This window comes from Crinia signifera, chromosome 5 (genome assembly GCF_055691185.1).
Source record: "Crinia signifera chromosome 5, ASM5569118v1, whole genome shotgun sequence".
NCBI lineage: Eukaryota > Metazoa > Chordata > Amphibia > Anura > Myobatrachidae > Crinia > Crinia signifera.
The window spans coordinates 255,774,906-255,794,277 of record NC_139221.1 but is presented as its reverse complement, the minus strand read 5'-3'; the positions used below and the strand labels follow the sequence as shown (position 1 = coordinate 255,794,277).

Sequence of the window (19,372 nt, the reverse complement as noted above, 5' to 3'; positions counted from 1 at the left end):
CGCATGGGGATACCCAGCATTTCCTCAGCGTAACCACGAAAATGCTGGTCGTATGGCTACATTGCCAGACTGACCTGCATGTTCAGCTGACATCAATGGTTGTTAACGATGCACTAGACAATATTGTGAAAGGTATCGCTCAGGTGGCCTTTTCTAAGTGGTATCTTTTACAATATCCTCTAATCTTATAAGGCTTTACTATGCTGACAGTGCGTTTCTGTGCTGAAGACACAGCTGTGACTTGTCATGTAAAACAGCAACAACCATTAAGAATCAGACTAATTCTTATTGGCTGATGCTGTTCCATGCAACAGACTCTGCTACAGACGCCAGGGACAGGCATGGCCAGGGGACAGTCTGGCACATACATTTCAGTTCATTCGCACGGGCTGGTGCAAGGCATTTGCACATGCTGTAGAAGAGTCTGCAGCCACCAAGAGGAGGCAAAATCCCTTTTCCGTGGTGGCCTCTGCTTTTGACAATCTATGGTAGGAAGGGGTCCTCCTCCTTGTGCACTACAGCCTGGTGATGGAGAATGCTTATCAAATAAAATCCCAAAAATGTAAAAGGCAGGTAAATGCCGGTTCACTGTGGGGATGTGAACATCCCAAAATGCAGGTTCGTGCTGGGACTGACACGTATCAAAGTCCCGGTGCGAGCCGGCATTTTGCGATGTGAAAGCAGTATAGGTGCCCATGGGAAAATATTAATTTTATAGTGAAGTTGGTGGTTTGTAGTAGGATGAAGGAAGAACCAGTTCATTTGTAGCCATTTCGAGTAGCCGAGCAAAACTGTTCATCTTAGCCGTATCGACACATTTAGGGAAAGAATAAAGAAAAAATATCAATAACACGGACGGTGTAATGGTTAGCATTACTGCCTCACAGCACTGAGGTCATGGGCGCCATACCCACCATGGCCCTAACTGTGTGGAGTTTGTATATTCTCCCCGTGTTTTCGTGGTTTTACTCCAGGTGCTGCGGTTTTCTCCCACAATCCTAAAATATACTGGTAGGCTAATTGGCTCCCAACAAATTAACCCTAGAATGTCTGTGTGTGCATGCACATGTGGTAGGGAATATAGATTGTAAGCTCCACTGGGGCGGGGACTGATGTGAATGGTCAACTATACTCTGTAAAGCGCTTCGGAATATGTGTACGCTATATAACAAACTGTTAATAAATAGGATATGTATTTAAGTACTTGAACTCTATTAGTTGGACTGCTAACTCCTCTTTTCCTTTAATGTGCTATAATGCAGTATGTCGCAGAACTGGAAGATATATATGGTAATGATAGTGGTGAAAGAACAGCAAAATCTTTACCCAGGGTAAGCAGTATACAGTGAATATATGTAGTAATAATTATCTAATATATGATGTAAATGAATCAGTTAATTATCAAGAAACATAACCATTCCCATCCCCATATCTGCCATATGCCATTCTCTACAGAGTTCCCCTTCGATTTTCACACTCCTAGTAAATTCCTTGTTAAAGCAATGATTAGGATTTATAATAAGGGGGTTACAACACTTTTCAAGGGATGCATACTTACACTCAGTGTTATTTAAAACAAATTAAACTGTTAATATGATGATTTCTGAAATTCTAATAGCTGCTTTTATTTATAAATTGTCTTTATTTGCCTTCTGTTGCCTAAGGTTTAATTTAATGATATTGTATAATGCATTATAGGAGTCCATAATAACACAAGGCAAAACACCCACTTGCATAACAAGAAACCCTTGGCTTGAATAATCAAATCCTGTGCCCTGGTATTAAATCAGTTCTGAAGAAACTGCACAAAGCATATGCAGAATCTTCTGTCATGTGAAATATGAAAGATGTATTAGTAAATGGGATTAATAGGTCTATGTATTTCCCCCTTCCCATAGCAGGATAAGCAGTTGGTGAACCTGCTGTCAAATTGCCATTCTGCTGCAGAGGAATTAGATACTACAATCGGTGAACAACATCAAGTAAGAAATGTTTAATTTCTGGCATATTGGAAAAAGGAGTTATGTTTGTAAACTTTCCAATTTTCTTTATTCTATTCATATATGACTTTGTTGCAATGAATCTTGAATAACTTCACCCAAAGAAATATAACCAAATGGTGGGTCCCATTATGGCTGTTCAACAACTCCTTGCTCTCTACCTCTTTGGTGTAATTGCGAGTGTAATGCTGGGTACACACCAGGACGATAAGGGTCCGATCCTATCAGTCTAGATCCAATTCCGACCGATTGGATGTAGATTGTGTGGTGATTGGGCCCTTTTCTGTCCTGGTGTGGACCGATACCGATCCGATGTGCGTCCCCACGGGTCGGTCATTATTCAGATCCTACCTGTAGCAGGTAGGATCTGAATAACGACCATACTCCTGGGTGCGGGTCACCATCGGATCGGACCCACTCACGGTGCACATCTACAGCCTAACCCAAATCTAACCATAACCCTAGCCCAAAGCTAACCCTAATCTAAGGTTAACTCTACCTGCAGCCTAATCCTAATCTAACTCTAACCCTAATTTAAGGTTAACTTTACTTGCTGCCTAATCCTAATCTAACCCTAATCTAAGACTAACCCAACCTGCAGTTTAACCCTAATATACCCCTAATCTAACTATACATCTAATCTAGGGCTAACACTACCTGAAGCCTAACCCTAATGTAACCCTAACTCTACCTGCAGCCTAACCATAATCTAAAAATACCCGTACCTGCAGCCTAATCCTAAACTAACCCTAACCCTAATCTTAAACTATCCCAACCTAAAACTAACCCAAACCTAATATATTCCTAATCTGTCCCTAAATGTAATCTAATACTAACATTGGGGGTAATTCAGACCCGCTCGCTCCAGTATGGGAGGGCAGGGGGCTTGTTTTATGGGGGCGCCTATAGAAATGCACATCCACTTGCATGCTAATGCAGGGATTCCTGCGCTGGAGGGGGGTGATGTTTACCTGCTCGCTAGGCAGGGAATATAAACTGCCTAGTGAACAGGTCTGAATCAGGCGCATTGTGTGTATCAACATTATGACTGACAACATTCACCTAACTACATTGTCAAATTGTGTCAATATTCTACAGTTCATTGTTGACACTCTGTACATATCAACATTATGCTGTCAACATTCTGAATATTTAATATTCTGGGCGCATACCTTTTTACCTGTGGCTTAATAAGTAATTATGGTACTTTTTTTCCACTTCAGATCTTGGAGTCTTTGCTTCGGGTATGTACTAGAATAACATGTGTGTAATGTGTATACTTTTTATTTTAAATACTTGTCCCTATGTTATATAGCTGAGGTATAAGTCTTCTTGTATATATTTTCTGTAAGTTGGTTTTCAAATATTTATGTATCTTTATTAGTATGGTTTGGTGTGTAATAAGGATATTAATCTTGTGGCAGTTGTGTTGGCATGGGTGACACAATGCCAAAATGCTTAAGGTAACTTTTACATGTATATCGAATGTATGTATGTATGTATGTATGTATGTATGTATGTATGTATGTGTGTGTGTGTATGTATGTATGTATGTATGTATGTATGTATGTATGTATGTATGTATGTATGTATGTATGTATGTATGTATGCAGAATGTGTATATATGCTTTTTATACTGTAGGTATAATTTTATAATTATTCTTTCTGCCTTGCAGTGGTTCCAGAGTCAGATGCAGCTCTCAATTCAGGTGAACGTATTCTGTAATGATCGTAAATATTACAGACTTTGGGGGTACTCAATTAAGTGCACTTTAGGACATTTTAAGGTTGAATTTAGTCACAACCTATTCATCAAAGTGCAGTTTTTCGACTTGTCGAAATATCCGACACAGTTGAAAAAACATGCGGATCAGTGAATTATTATCCGATCCATATGTTTTCAAAGAAACTGTGGCAGGTTTCAACAGTTTTTTAATCATGTTTCCTTGATGCAGCGGCTGAAAAAGGCTACAATTGAATACTAAAGTATTTTTTTTTTGAGTAGCCGAAAAAAAAACGATATTTATTGAATACCCATATGTGCCTGCTTCCTATATTCGCTAAAGGGTATGTTTGTCCATCGTAGCAGATACGAGGATTTGCTTTTCAAACTTCTCCAACCATTTCTTCCATATCTCATTGGATGATTTAGAGAAACTGAGGTCTGCACAGATGGCTGCAGGGATGCCAGCAAAATAGGAGTAACTGGAAACTTTCATGGGAATGCTCATATTTCAGCACCTAGGTAGTGATACACATCTTAAGAAGCATACCCCTGTGCATCAACAGCACATGCAGCATTTCATTAGCATGTACAGTATTTGTACCCGCCTTATAGCAGGTGCAAAAGATATGCGTCTTAACAAGTGTATATGTGTGCGATCACCAATGTGCATGAGCCTCATCATGTCCTTACTGAATTTGCCAATGTGAGAACTCGCCTTTCAATCCTGGTTCTGAGCTTTTGTTCTCAAGGTGTTATAAGTGCAAAATGTGTGTTGGTTGCACTTACGTTTGTCTTCACATGCTTAACATGAAGCGGTTGCAACCAGACCCTGAACATAGATAATGATGATAGTTGTTGTCTCCACGTGCATTTATATGCTAGATTTTAGGTTGCATGTAATGTGCACTGTGCAGTCACATCTTTGCATAATCATAAGCCATCCTTATGTTCAATTTAATTTATGCTCTTGGAATCCGCTTTATCAAAGATCACTAGTAACTGGCTGGAATTTACTAAGTGAGAAGTAGTAGAAGCATTAGTAACCTATGACAATAGCATCTCCTGACTTTCTGCACCTTGCGGGTCCTAGTAATAAAAAGAATCGACACTATATTATAGTGTCGTAATTCAGGCGCTATATGCAATTGAAGCAAAAAAAGGGTTTTATACTATAAAAATATGTTAATTATATAGATTAAAGCTGCAGCTTTCACAGTGTACAAGTGTATGTACACAACAACTGTCCTCTCTCTGGACACATATACAATATGCCCAAACGATGGACAGAGGAAAATGTAAAATCAAAAGAAAAATGGGAAAACTGCGCTAATTAATATATATCAGGCACCATGGAAGAACACACTTTCACAAGTAATTATTTTAGTAATGATCAATGAGTATCATCATATTTATACGAAAACTGGTAAAATACTTTTTAGGTGGCCACCTATACACATTTATCAAAAACACAATAATACATTGTAAATGGTATGCAATCAACTAAGCATATGCTATATATAGAGGTGTGTTCCACTTTAAAAGATGCTTAATGTGCACCTTGGGTTCAAAGGATATTATAATTCATTAAAATCAATAGTGGTTAAACTAATATAGTCCTGTCTCCGTTGGTTTATTCAGTTTCCACTTGTAACTAGTGGATATGTATTGAGTCACTGTTTTATGGAGCAGGGAAATATACAGATGTATATGGACGCGTGGTAGCCGCGTCTCTCACCTGCGCCTCCGTGCACTGCTGGTCCGGCTGATGGTTAGCGTGTGAGTGTCTCTCCAAAACGGTAGCTGGTGGGGAGCGGACCAAAAGGATGTTTGTGGCTGGTCCCCGCTCTCACCCTCCCAGCCCGCGCAGCTGTTGGTGTTGTGCGACAGCGTCCCTCTCACAGACGCCGGGCTTGCTTACTCATTGCTTAGGAGTTCTCAGTGCCGCCGGATGTATCAGGCAAGGGGGCCTACAGGTAGTCAATCGCAGGTGTTATCGCCTCCTGTCCTCTGCCGGGTTTGTGAAGGCAAGTGCGTACTCCACATAAGCTCCAAGGTATGACAGGCTGGAAGTATCACTCTCTAACATGTTTCGCCCACGTTTCGGGGCGAAACACGTTAGTGAGAGATACTTCCAGCCTGTCATACCTTGGAGCTGTCAATGTAGCTGTCCCCAAGTTACCGCGAGCATGTATTCCCCCATGGCATTGAGCATGTAATCCCACATGGCAATGAGCATGGAACCCCTGGCAAAGAGAATGTAGGTAAGCAGCACTTATGCAGCATAATTTTTAATAGGCATTATGGAGTTTGGCATAATACGTAATGGACATTATATCCGCAAGAAGCTTCTTTCCGTTAGCCGTCCATCACCTGAACAATCCAATCAAAGCGAATGCAAAACCAATATCAACAGCCAAACAACATGTCCCTACTTGGCGACCTGACCACCATAGTCGTAGCTAGAAATTAAATGCTTGTAATGTCTTTATATAATATATGTAATGTCTCCCTCCCCCCCCCCCCCTTTTCATCCCTGCTTGATGCTGCACTGTAATCCACAAAAAATTCCTAGTGTGCGCAAGCACACATGGCCAATAAAGTTGATTCTATTCTATTCTATTCTATTATGGTGTGTAACTTAACATGTAATGGGCATTATGATGTAGATTTTCTGTTTATGTAGCATGTTGTACGTTTTTGCTCAATCCATTTGGTATAGTGTGTATTTTGGCTCAACCTATGTGGCATAATGTGTAAGAGGCAAGTACAGTATAAGGGGGTTATTATTGTGTTGCATGATTTGTGTAAGGGGTATATGGTGTGGTAAACTTAGCTGACCACATAAAAGGTGCTGAAATGTTGTCTACCAAGTTTTGACTTTCAGTATTTTTTTGGAATGCCGCCTCACCCCGCAAGTATCTTAGGACATCGGCGTCCTGCGGGTGCACCTTTTGGAGGGCACCCGGAAATATATCTCCCTGCATCCTGTGAGTGTCGGAATTTGTAATATATATATATATATATATATATATATATATATATATATATATATATATATATATATGACACAGGTGGGTGATGGTAACTCCTAGGAGGTGAATCATCAACGCGGCACTCCAGGTCTTGTGAGAAAAATGACAATTTATTTGTGCAACAGTTTCGGGAACAGTGTTCCCCACTGTTCCCGAAACTGTTGCACAAATAAATTGTCGTTTTTCTCACAAGACCTGGAGTGCCGCGTTGGTGATTCACCTCCTAGGAGTTACCATCACCCACCTGTGTCTGTATACGATTACGAAGGCATACGCAACAATAACTGGGTGTCACTCAGAGTCTTGTAATCAGGAAAAACGTGTATTCAGTACACAGTGATACATCTACGTTTCGGGGACGTGCTCCCCTTCATCAGGATCCTGTATCCTGACGGAGGGGAGCACGTCCCCGAAACGTAGATGTATCACTGTGTACTGAATACACGTTTTTCCTGATTAAAAGACTCTGAGTGACGCCCATTTATTGTTACGTGTGTACGGACTTGTCCGTTTGGGAGGGCACCAGAGCGCTGTATCCCCGTGGGGGAACCAGTTGAGCCGGGGCACCATTTGCTGTGTGTATATATATATATATATATATATATATATTTATATTACAACCTGGGTACAGACAGCGGCACTTGCTGTGGTTTGTAAAGGTGCTTTTATTCGTGCTCCCAATATATATTAGTGCTGGGCACGTTAACGCGTTAATATCGCGTAAACGCGCCAGCACATTAACGGCGATAACATTTATTATCGCCGTTAACGTGCGGGGGGGGCAGGTGGACAGGGTCTCTGTCCACATGCTGACAGAGACTCTGCACCCCTCCAAATATGGCCGCCGCTGTGAGGGAGACAGACGCTAGAGGTGCTCCTTTACCTCTAGCATCTGTCAGTGATGTGCAGAGTGACCAGCGCTACCCGGAAATGCGGATTCCGGGAGCGCTGAGTACCCTGCAACCCCTGGCAATGAGCAAGCAACCCACCACCCCCCTGGAAGGAAGCAAGTAACCCACCACCCCCCTGGCAACAAGCAAGGAACCCACCTTCCTTCTGGCATGGATCAAGTAACCCACCCCCTGGCATGGAGCAAGTAACCCCCCGACCCCCCTGGCATGAAGCAAGTAACCCCCCCCTGGCATGGAGCACTGGCAACAAGCAAGTAAACTCCTGGCAACAAGCATGAAACCCACTATAGCAACGAGCATGCAATCCCCATTGGCAACAAGCATGCAATCTCCCTTGGCAACAAGCATGTAATCCCACCTGGCAACGAGCATGGAACCCCTGGCAATGAGATTTTAGGTAAGCAGCACTTATGTGCCTATCAGTGCGATTAATGGCAGTTAATCGCAAAAATTTCATGCGATTAATCGTGATTAAAAAATTTAATTGTTGCCCACCACTGATATATGTATTAAAGCATAAATAAGGCCAACGTTTCGGAGCTACAAGGCTCCGTTGTCAAGGCTAACAATCGTGCAACCTTTCATCACCTGCACGATTGTTAGCCTTGACAAAGGGGCGTTGTAGCCCCGAAACGTTGGCCTTACTTACACCGTCTGTGCTACCCACAATATTCTTTTGGGGTATATGCTAGCAGCTGCTTAGAGAAGCAGAACATTTGTTAGCGCCAGAATTTACGTACCATTGGTATATTGCTTTTCCATATGCTGTATACTATTGGCATAACAGCTACATTGGTGAGAAGTGTGCTGCAGCGGGCATAGATTTTTTTTATATTAATGGTTACTGGATTGTATTACAGTATATACTTGCTATAAGGCTTTATATACTGTTTGATGGCTAAGGGACTTGATTTCTTCATAATTTCTGCCTGTTGCAATTTATGAGTAATTGCTTTTACTAGCTATAGTTTGTCACTGTACCATATAGTACCTTTCATTTCCTCCATACACCATCCTGCCTTGTATGGTTGTGTTTAATAATGTTAATTGTTCTCTGTTAGCCTTTGTACTATTGTATTAGTAAGTACATTGTTTAATATCATGACTGTGCTGCAGACACCTTTTGGTGATATATTAATAAACTATACCCACTTCACAGGATTTGTGGACAGGATCTTGGAGGTTATACATGTAATACCCTTTCACATTGCTTAGTTGGCATTTCAATCCCGGGTCCCACCCGGCTCCAACCTGCTGATTTTACATTAAACCTGGGTCAACCATTATACAGAGGGCGTTTAAACCCTTCTTATAACTCAGGTCGAATAGCCGTGTTGGTTAATCCGGGTTATAAGCTTTGGTGCTTTCATACCATGATCTGGGTCGACATGTCAGCATTTGGCAAAAACTCATATCCGAGGTGCGGTGTGAAATGGGTATAAGTGTGGTAGCTATAGAATATTGTAGATGCATGCCAACTAAGGATGTTTTCATTGAATTGTGTGGTCATATCTCAGTTAGATGAGGAAGATACATCAACAGTCAGAGAAGAACTTGGATCTCCTGACACAATAGCCGATGTTATTTCAGACTTAAAGGACATATTCTGCAAACTGGAGCACATGAAAAAGAAATATCAAGAGCTCTCTAAACCTCATCTTGATGGGCCTTTTACAGTCAAAACGTAGGTAACAGAAATACATTTAGCTCAAAATATTTTAAAATTACTGTGGTGAAAAGATAAAAGGGTAGCTATCAACAGAGCCATAACTAGGCTTTCTAGTCACCGTGCCAGAAAGTCAATTGCCTCCCCTCTACCTCCCCATTTTACCACTAGGGAAATAAGGCACATGACCACATGGGTGGGGTGGGGGTTTGGGAGGTTTAGGGCACGACAAGAAAAAGGCTATGCTATGAGGCTCCACCCCACATAATTGTTATTAATTTACAATAGCCTTTATTACATAACACTTTTCAATATACTGCCATTACCATGATTTGAACCAATAACCTATTGCATTCCAGTTAAACACCCTATTCATTAAAAAATAATAAGCAATACAATTGAGGAGACCTATGTTGTGTGACGCCACACCTCTAATCCTCTGCAGCCACATGCTACATAGATCTGCTCAGCTGCAATGCCGATTATTTTTCAATGAATAGGGTGAACGTTACATTATTAGAATTCCCTAGCTTTCTGTGCAAAATAGTTCACACCAGTGGCATTACTAACGCTGGTGCAGCTGCAATGGAGCCTGAGCTGTTTCTAGGGCCTGCAGCTCCCCCTGCACACAGTCCTGGCTGAACCCAAACATCAGTGCTCCCTGCTCCCCCCTTGCCACAGCCCCCTCACCTTGGCCCAGTCCCCACAAGCTGCAGCGCATCCACGTAGCATGAAGCTGCGCTCCCTCAACCTTCTCACCCTCCTGGTGGCTGGCTGGCATCCAGCAGAGCAGTCCTGTGAGTTGCAGACATTTAGGGGCGGGGCCTAATGCCGGTAAGTGCCTGCTCCCATAAGAGACCACCTGGCTGTGCTCCCACTGAGACTGCTGTCTGCTGTAATGAGTTATGCTCACCCCCACTCTATTCTGAAGCTGTCTAACTTCCCCCTCTCTTTTCTAGCGATGTCTCCTCCTCCTCTAATGCTGTCTCCTGCCCCTCTCTTTGATGCTGTTTCCTCCCCCCTCTTTGATGGTGTCTCCCCCCCTGACGCTGCCCCCCTTCTCTGATGCAGTCTCCTCCCGCTCTTTCACAAACGCTGTCTCCTCCCCCTATTTCTCAAATGCTGTCTCCTCCCCCTCTTTTCCTGATGCCATCTCCTCCCCCCTCTCTCTGAAGCCATCTCCTCCTCTCTCTCCGGCCCTGATCATACCTACCACCACACTTTGCAATGCCAATATTGTATCGCGATTGAACCTCCACACAAATCCACAGCAACTTATCAGAGCCCCAGCTCCTGGTGAGCTGACCTGGCTGCTAGAGCAGCAAAAATATAATTGTACAGTACACCTATAATGTATCAGGATACAGTATATACTTGGACACTTTAAACTCCCTTTTTTACTTCATTTCTTTTTCCAGAGTGGAAGATAATAAAGGGTTATTGCTTAGTATGAAAACAGATTTAAAAGCAGGAACAGAAGGCAAGTTGTACATAAGAAACAATTATACTTTTGATAGTAGATATAATATATTGATCCCTTTCTGTACTGGGACAGAAACTGATCCTATTGGATCTCTAGGGGAGCGCAGCGTGTGCTTTGCTACCTGAAAGCGCAGGATTCTGGGAACGCTTGCGCGGCTGCAAGCAAGAAACCCTTGACAACAAGCAGAAACTCCTGGCAACGAGCCCAGTACCATAGCCCAGTTCTTGTGTATTAAACATACTTGACCACTAATTTATAGTTGTCTCTCTGGGAGAAGCCTGGAGAGGCAACTCGGTGAGGGGGTTGGGATTAGGTCAACGTCGCTAAGCTCTGCCCCATGCCGCACAAATGCTGTGATGCATGGATCCACGGCTAGGGGAAGGGGCTTCCATGATGCAAAATGACAATATTCACAGGACTCTGGGAAGCAAGCATGAGACTTGCCCACCTCCCCGAGGTGCCAGGGGGCAGACTCAATTTTCAGGAGCCTCCCGGCCATTCCGGGAGGGTAGGCAAGTCTGGTATTATATGCAAAAGTATGAGTCACTGTAGGGAAAATTTACGAACATCCCCAAATACGACCGATGCCGGATATGAATTCATAAAACCGGCAATGGTCATATTTTCGTGAAAATACAATTCATAATAGGGCAGATTTACTAATCTGGCATATTTACGGATTTATATTCTCCCGATGGCGTAGGCGGTTGTATGCCGCCGAATTCCTATTCGTATTTAGCGGCCGAATATAAGTAGGGTTCCCCCGTATTTTGAGAACCAGCACCGGGGCAACCATCCAGCAGGGTAATGCCACAGCCTGGGGAAACTATATTAGTTCCCATGGCCAAAGTATTATCTCCCCAAGCGCCAGTAGGGGAATGATCCGACACAGTATAATAAACACAAATAGTTTTTTATTTAAAAATATTTTTTTTAATAAAAAATAATAATAATAAATAAATGTCAATTAACCCCTTCCCGACATTTGACGTACATTTACGTCATGGTCGGGATGTACTTCCCGACACATGGCATAAATGTACGTCATGCCTTTGAATTGTCACCGCGTCTACAGACGCGGTGACAGAGGCACGATGTCTGCTGTCCCTGACAGCAGACATCCTCCCTCATTGCCCAGGGGGGGCAGCGATGCCCCCCGTCATGGGCGATCGCTGCGATTGGCTGTTCAAACGTGAACAGCCAAAAGCAGCGTTAAACTGTGTGATGTGTAAAATTTAGACTCTGCTGCCCCCTAGTGTCCCAAAAAATTAAAGGAGGTTGAAATAATGATGTAATAATAAAGTTTAGATATGGTTTATGTTAGTTATTAACTATTTTGAGTGGTATGATTATTTGTCTCACAAGCAGAAAATTTTACATTTTGCAAATAGCAAAATGTTCCATTTTTTTACGACATTTTGGTATTTTTCACAAAAAAAAAAAAACTGTATCGACCAAAATTTACCACTAATTTAAAGTACAATGTGTCACGGGAAAACAATCTCAAAATCACTGGGATAAGTAAAAGCAAAAAAAAGTTATCCCCACTTAAGTGATACCTGTCAGATTTGAAAAAAAGGCCTCTGTCAGGAAGGCAAAAACAGGCTGTGTCGGGAAGGGGTTAATGTACAATTATTATGTGAACATAAATATAAACATACTGTATGGCACACTGAAGGGAAAAGAAATTTGGATATATGTACACAAACACTGTAAATGTAACACTCCACAATGCTTAAAATTATATGGCAGTGACAATTTGTGTACACAAATGGAGCCTCTCTCATTGCGCCCACCAGCGCGATCTCTAGCGGGGTCGTGGTCTGTGGATAGGGATGGATGAGACGCTTGCATGTCCCATTGCTGAGAATGGGGGGCGCGCACCCCATAGCGGTGGACGGAGTGGGGGCGGCACAGGCTGGCGGCTGGAAATCACATAACCGGGAGCCGCTTCAATGAGAGCGGATTAATCTGTATTGCTGTCCCTGGAATGATGGACAATGGGTATAAGGATAAGGAGTGAGAGCCGAGCATCCCCAGGTCTCACTCAATCCTGACGCTGTCATTTTTGTATAGCGACAATTTAAAACAAATAAAATATGAAACCAGATGTGTGTTGGTTGCTATGGGTTTGTCAACATCATGGGTCCTCAAACTGCGGCCCTCCAGATGTGGTGAAACTACAATTCCCAGCATGCCTTGCCACAGTTTTAACACTCCCTTATAGGAAAACTGTGGCAAGGCATGCTGGGATTTGTAGTTTCACCACATCTGGAGGGCCGCAGTTTGAGTACCCATGGTCAACATGCTTTTAATATATTGGTGCAAACTTTTGTATTGTCATTAATACATATATTTACACTACATGTGTGCTTTTCCACACTACAGGTTCAAATAAACAATTGGAAAGGATTGTTCAAGAACTTGGAAAGTCATATGATAAACAAGCAGAAGACTTACAGAAGTAAACCGATACAGCTTCTTATTTTTTTTTTTACAAATTGAGTTTTTATTGAGTCTTGCAGAAAAAAAGTAGCAATTTACAGTAGGGTAACGATATTGCATTAAACAGAAATACAATTGACAATAATGAGTAATATAAAGGCAGATCAATTAAGATCAGTACATAATCTGTAATGATTCATCACATCCTGTTCTAGTAAGCAAGACTTACATTTAACAAAAATAGGATTGGGAAAAAGGACCGGAAGGGAAAGGAGGGTAGGGGAAGGGACAGGGATGGGTATCTCGACATATTATACGATACAATGAGAAATATATGAAGGGAGCCAGATTCAGTCATCAGTGGAATGTGGTGGTGAGGAGAGTACTGTCAAGTCCAAGGGCTCACTATGGAGTACAGTTTGACCCTGTTTTTCTCTGTATTCGCTCCACTTGAACCATTTCAAATGGATTGAAGTAGCAGAGGGTGAATATTTCACGTTGGCTGTCTCGAGCAGAAAATGCTTATTGATTTTGTTTGCTATGTGTCGGATAGACGGAATAGCAGGTGATTTCCAGTGTTGGCCTATGGCAGCTTTAGTTGCTATCAGGATGTGACCCAGTACATATAGATCTCCCACAGCCAGTTGTGTGCTATGATGTAGCAATGCAACTGTCGGACAGGGCAAGATGTGGATTCCCAAGACGTCGGCTATGAGGAGGAATACTTCCGACCAAAGCGGGCGTATTATCGGACACTCCCAAAAAATATGGTAAATGGTGCCGATGCCTCCACAATTCCTCCAACAAAACTTGGAGACGGAGGGCCAAATGCCGTGTAACCGCTGGGGGGTGAAGTATGTCCTCTGGCACAACTTGTAGAACATTTCCAAGTGTTGGAGACATTTGGACATTTTAAAGCCGGAATGGGAAATAGAATCCCACTCCTCTTCAGTTAAAGTGATAGAGAGGTCTGATTCCCATTTAACATGTGCTGGTAGCTTTCCTTTTTTTTATTTAGTTATTTGATATTCGTAACATCTGGAGATTCCACCTTTATGTAATGGGGAAGTCAGTCTAGAGAATAGGATTCTAGGGAAGGCTGGGACCTTAGAGGTAGAATTAAAAGCATTGGATAACCAGTGACGTATTTGGAGGAATTTGTAGAAATCTTGCTTAGGAACATTATATTGCGACTGGAGAGTGGAGAATTGTAAGAGAGTGCCTTCAGGGAATAACTGTTTCAGGGAGGACAGGCCAGCAATAATCCAGGAATCTAACTGCAAGTTAGGGATCAGTCTGGCTATGGCTTTAAGTGTTAAGTCCGGACCCGGTAGGGATATTTCCTCATCGTCTTTGATAGTCCTGTGCCAGACAGATAGTGTAGCTCTAATAGCTGCCCCCGGTCCGGACCAGGTTGGGGATGCATGTGGGGGGAGCCAGAAAAGGTCAGTGAGATGGATTTTAGGTATAAAAGAGCGTTCCATTATAACCCAAGGTTTAGGAGAGTGAGGTTCAAACCAATCTCTGGCCTGACTGAGTATAGATGCCATTTGATATGCATCGATATCTGGGTAGGCAACACCCCCCGAACGCTTAGGGAGGGTAAGGGTCTTCCTTGAAATTCTAGGCCTAGTACCCTTCCAAATATATTTAGAAAACAAGCTATTGAGTTTAGATATAATAGTTTTGGGGGGGGTTCCTAGGGATAGCGCGGAAAACATACATGAGCTTGGGCAATAGGACCATCTTAGAGGCCGTAATCCGGCCCATCCAGGAGATCTCATGCAGAGACCACTCCTTAGTAAGCTTTTCAAAGGAATTGAGTAGTGGTATAAGGTTACATTCATATATATCGCTGTCCCTGGTCACATGCACCCCCAAATATTTAATAGACTTTGTTTGCCAAGCATATCGGTATCTGTCTTTCAGTAACACGACAGTCTCCGAAGGGACGTTTAAGGGGAGGGCTTCAGTCTTGGATGTGTTCAGTTTGTAAAAGGAGATGTTAGTATACTCTGTTAAGATCAAGTGGAGTGCAGCAAGCGATTTTTCTGGGTGTAGTAGACATAGGAGTATGTCGTCAGCGAATAGACATATTTTATGTGGTATCCCTCCGATAACTGGGCCAACAATCCCACTACTTGATCTAATCCTTTCGGCTAGAGGTTCTATGGCCAACGCAAAGATAAGTGGGGACAAGGGGCAGCCCTGTCTAGTGCCGTTGGAAATCTTAAAGTTAGTGGAGAGGCAACCGTTTACAAACACCTTCGCGGATGGGTACGAGTATAATGCGAAGATAGAGTCTAGGAACCTACCTCCGAACCCAAACTTCAACATTACGGATCTGAGGTATCCCCAGTGTAGCCTGTCAAAAGCGTTTTCGGCATCTAAAGAGAGCAGTAATAGAGGTTCTTGGTTCAGATCACAGCTCTCCAAAACATCAAACACCCTGCGCGTATTATCCGGGGCCTGTCTGCCCGGAACAAATCCCACCTGGTCAGCCGCCACAAGAGAGGGAAGCAGAGGTGATAACCTGTTAGCTATCATCTTAGCGTAGAGTTTTAGATCAGTATTCAATAACGCTATGGGGCGAAAGTTCTGTACTGATGTGGGGGGTTTACCTGGTTTTGGAATCGCAACAATCCGGGCTTCAAGCATTTCTTTTGGGAAGCTTTTGGAATCGGAAGCACTATTAAAAACTCCCAGTAATATAGGGGCCAGATCTGTCTTGAAGCATTTATAAAAATTAGAAGGGTAGCCATCGGGGCCAGGGGCTTTATCTCGTGGCAAGGCATCGATGGCCGCCTCTACTTCGGACAAAGACCAGGGGGAGCACAGGGACAGACAGGTCTCAGGATCCAGCCTCGGGAGATCGATGCTGCCCAGAAAAGCTTCAATGTCGGCTGGAGCAGGTTGAGGGGTGTTGGCATCCCTATTTAGGTTATAGAGCTGGGAATAGTATTCCGCGAAGGTGTTTGCTATGTGGAAGGGATCCACAACCCTAGTTCCTCGAGAATTATGTAGGAGATTAATTCTCGCTTTAGCCCTATGACCTCTTAATTTCCTAGCTAGGAGTCGGCCCGCTTTATTCCCAAAAGAGTAAAAATGCTGGTTAAGTCTGGCTATATTCCGCTGAACCTCCTGAAGGGAGAAAGTGTTCACCTTATCCCTCGCCAACATAAGCCGTCTATATATAGTTCTATTAAGGGGGTCCGCCTTATGTTCAGATTCTAGTCCGGATAACTCCGTTTCGGCTAATACAAGATCTCTAGCTTGGGCCTTCTTTAATCTAGCTGCGGTTTGTATAGCGGAGCCGCGGATCACCGCCTTAAGGGAACACCAATGGTTAAACACATTAGTGTCCTCTGGTTTGTTAGTAGAGGTATACAGGGATAGGGAATCCTGGATAGCTTGTCGGGATACCAAATGTGACAATGCCTGTTTACCCAGTCTCCAGGGGCCCGGGGTGACTCTATAAGAGCTTTGATCCCATATAATTAATAAGGGGGAGTGATCGGACCATGTCATGGGCAAAATATCAACTTTATGTAGTGAAGCTAGCGTCCATTTGTCAGTTAATGCCAAGTCAATCCGTGAGTATGACTGATGTGGGTGGGAAAAAAATGTGTAGTCCCTAACTGCAGGATGTTTAGCTCGCCAGGCGTCGTGCAGGTCATATTCACCCAGGATCTGGCGGAACCCAGTAGGATAGTCTACTGCATGGGGGCCTCCTAGTCTGCCAGGACGGGATCTGTCGACAGTTGGGTCAAGGACCATATTGAAGTCTCCTAGAAGCATGAGTGCTCCCCTTGCGTGTCTCTGCACTAACGCGCATAATTTCCTACAAAAGGAAATTTGCCTCGTGTTAGGGGCGTAGCAGGAGACCAGGGTTACTTCGGTATTTTCAAGCGAGCCAACTAGTATAATGTATCTCCCCTCCGGGTCGCAGTGTTGGGAGGTAACTGAAAAGGAGCAGTTGGCTGAAACTAATATAGCTACCCCTGCCTTCTTAAGAGGGCCATTGGCAGTGTAGCACTGGGGATATCTATTATCAAAAAATTTTGGGGGGGCTGATTTTTTGAAGTGTGTTTCCTGGACGGCTACTATCTGGGCTTTTAATTTGTGGAATGAGGCCAACGCCACTTTACGTTTCTGGGGAGAGTTCAATCCTTTCACATTTAACGAGAGGATATTAACCATTATTCAGAAACAGAAAGTAATGCTTATTTCCTTGGAGCAGTATATCAATCCCATGGGGCATATATATGTTGAGTCGAGAGGTCCCATGAGGGAAGGAGAGATAGGACACAAAGAGGGCAAGGGAGAGGAGAGGAAACGTAAGGACAGCGACTCTAAGAGTCGTAGTAAGGCGCCATAATAGATACGCCTCACCCATATCTACAGGGGGGTAGTGGCTGCCACCCCGCAGTCTTCTAGGTAACAAGGAAATACTTAAATAGAGCACAACATAAGAGAACCGAGGAGGTATCTAAACATAACACCATTCCTAATGCTAAATCAAATCTAGTTATAAATATACTCAGTGTTGCTACCCATGGGGCTCACACATAAATATAAGAAAAATAAATAAAACTAGATAGGTCCCACTGCTTGTCTCTGTTAACTCTGTCCCAGGACCGTAGCCACCCGGGTACATCCCATAACGCCAACAATGGACAATCGCCACCATGCACATCAGCTAACGAAGCGCATATTAATGAGTACCTGCGACCCTCCCAAAGGCCGCATCAGGACATGCCCCTCAGTGACGCCCCGCAGAGGCACCCAAAGGTAGGGGGCTCACGAATCAGACACCCAAGCAGTGGGATGCAAAATATAACATTCTGTATGTGAAACTCCTATCTAAACACAACCTGGATGTCTCTTAGGGCTATCAACTGCATGCCCAAATAACATGTAACATAAATGAAAGATACAACCTACATAACCGTGTTATGTATATAGAAGGTAGAGCACATACTGTATAACATGGATGACAGAGAATTTAGGGGAGGTATGAGTCTCTGCGTACTGGTGGGTCGCTACTCCGTCGTCGACCAGTCCCGCTGAAGTCGACGGTCAGGAGAAGCATCCGGGTGGGAACCAGAAAGGTTCCATCTGCGCAAAAGTTTCATACCTTCATCAACCGAAGAGATGGAGATCGTTGACCCCTCACGCATGATCAGAAGGCGAGTCGGGAAGCCCCAGCGGTAAAGTATATTTGCCTTTCTGAGAGCTGTGGTGACAGGTTGAAAAGATCGCCGTTTGGCGAGGGTTGCCTGTGACAAGTCACCAAACAGCTGGTATGATTCTAGTGCCTCAGCAGTGTCAGAGGTAGGTCTGGCGGCCTTCAGTAGTGCCTCTTTGATGTGGAAAAAATGTACCCTCATAAGGACATCTCTGGGAACCCCCTCAGGTGCGTTTCTTGACTTCGGGAGTCTATGTATCCGGTCCAGGAGCAGGTCAGAGGATGAGGCCGAAGGCAGGAGCTTTTTAAAGATGGTTATAACAAAATCATGGAGGCTACTGTTGGAGATGTTATCAGGGATGCCCCTGATTTTAAGGTTATTTCTGCGTGATCGATCCTCCATGTCCGCCAGCTTATCTTTTAAGGCTGCAACCTCACCCTCCAGTGCGGCATGTGACTCGGCCAAATCGTTATGGGAACCAACCACTTCCCCCATTTTAGACTCCAGGGCGTCTGTGCGCTCCCCCAGTTCATCTATGGAGCGCTGGCACGACTGGAGAGAAGTACGAATTTCTGCCGTGACATCATCTTTAACTTGTGTCAGCAACATCTTTAATGTGCCTACTGTCAGCGCCTCGTCATCTGCTACTTCTATGCGAATTGGGGGCCCCATCTGTGGGGGCGCAACTGGGGAAGTCACACTCAGCGTTGAGGGAGGAGTCAAGCTTGAGGTTGAGGGTTGAATGCTAATAGTAGCAGAGGGTTTAGGTGATGGTTTGAAGAAGGCCACCTGCGGTACCGTTTTGGATACTTTGCTTCTACGTGAAGGCATAGTGATGAATGTGAAATGCTGTGGGTGACACTGGGATATAGCTTACTATAGACGTGAGGGGTCTGACTGAGATATTATACAAACTCTAC

At 43.6% G+C, this 19,372-nt stretch overlaps 1 protein-coding gene across 15 annotated transcripts in view; it reads left to right on the top strand.

Annotated features, from left to right (window-relative positions):
• The window catches only part of CCDC7 (coiled-coil domain containing 7), a 178,964-nt gene that overhangs the window by 27,296 nt on the left and 132,296 nt on the right, over positions 1-19,372 (top strand). For 14 of the 15 annotated variants that reach the window (XM_083188862.1, XM_083188867.1, XM_083188857.1 and 11 more), the window contains exons 3-9: positions 1,263-1,331; positions 1,899-1,982; positions 3,224-3,244; positions 3,677-3,709; positions 9,187-9,353; positions 10,754-10,815; positions 13,207-13,282. In XM_083188862.1, the coding sequence (XP_083044988.1) occupies positions 1,263-1,331; positions 1,899-1,982; positions 3,224-3,244; positions 3,677-3,709; positions 9,187-9,353; positions 10,754-10,815; positions 13,207-13,282 (512 nt within the window). The remainder of the gene's footprint in view (positions 1-1,262; positions 1,332-1,898; positions 1,983-3,223; positions 3,245-3,676; positions 3,710-9,186; positions 9,354-10,753; positions 10,816-13,206; positions 13,283-19,372) is intronic. The other variant, XM_083188854.1, reaches the window with a different exon arrangement.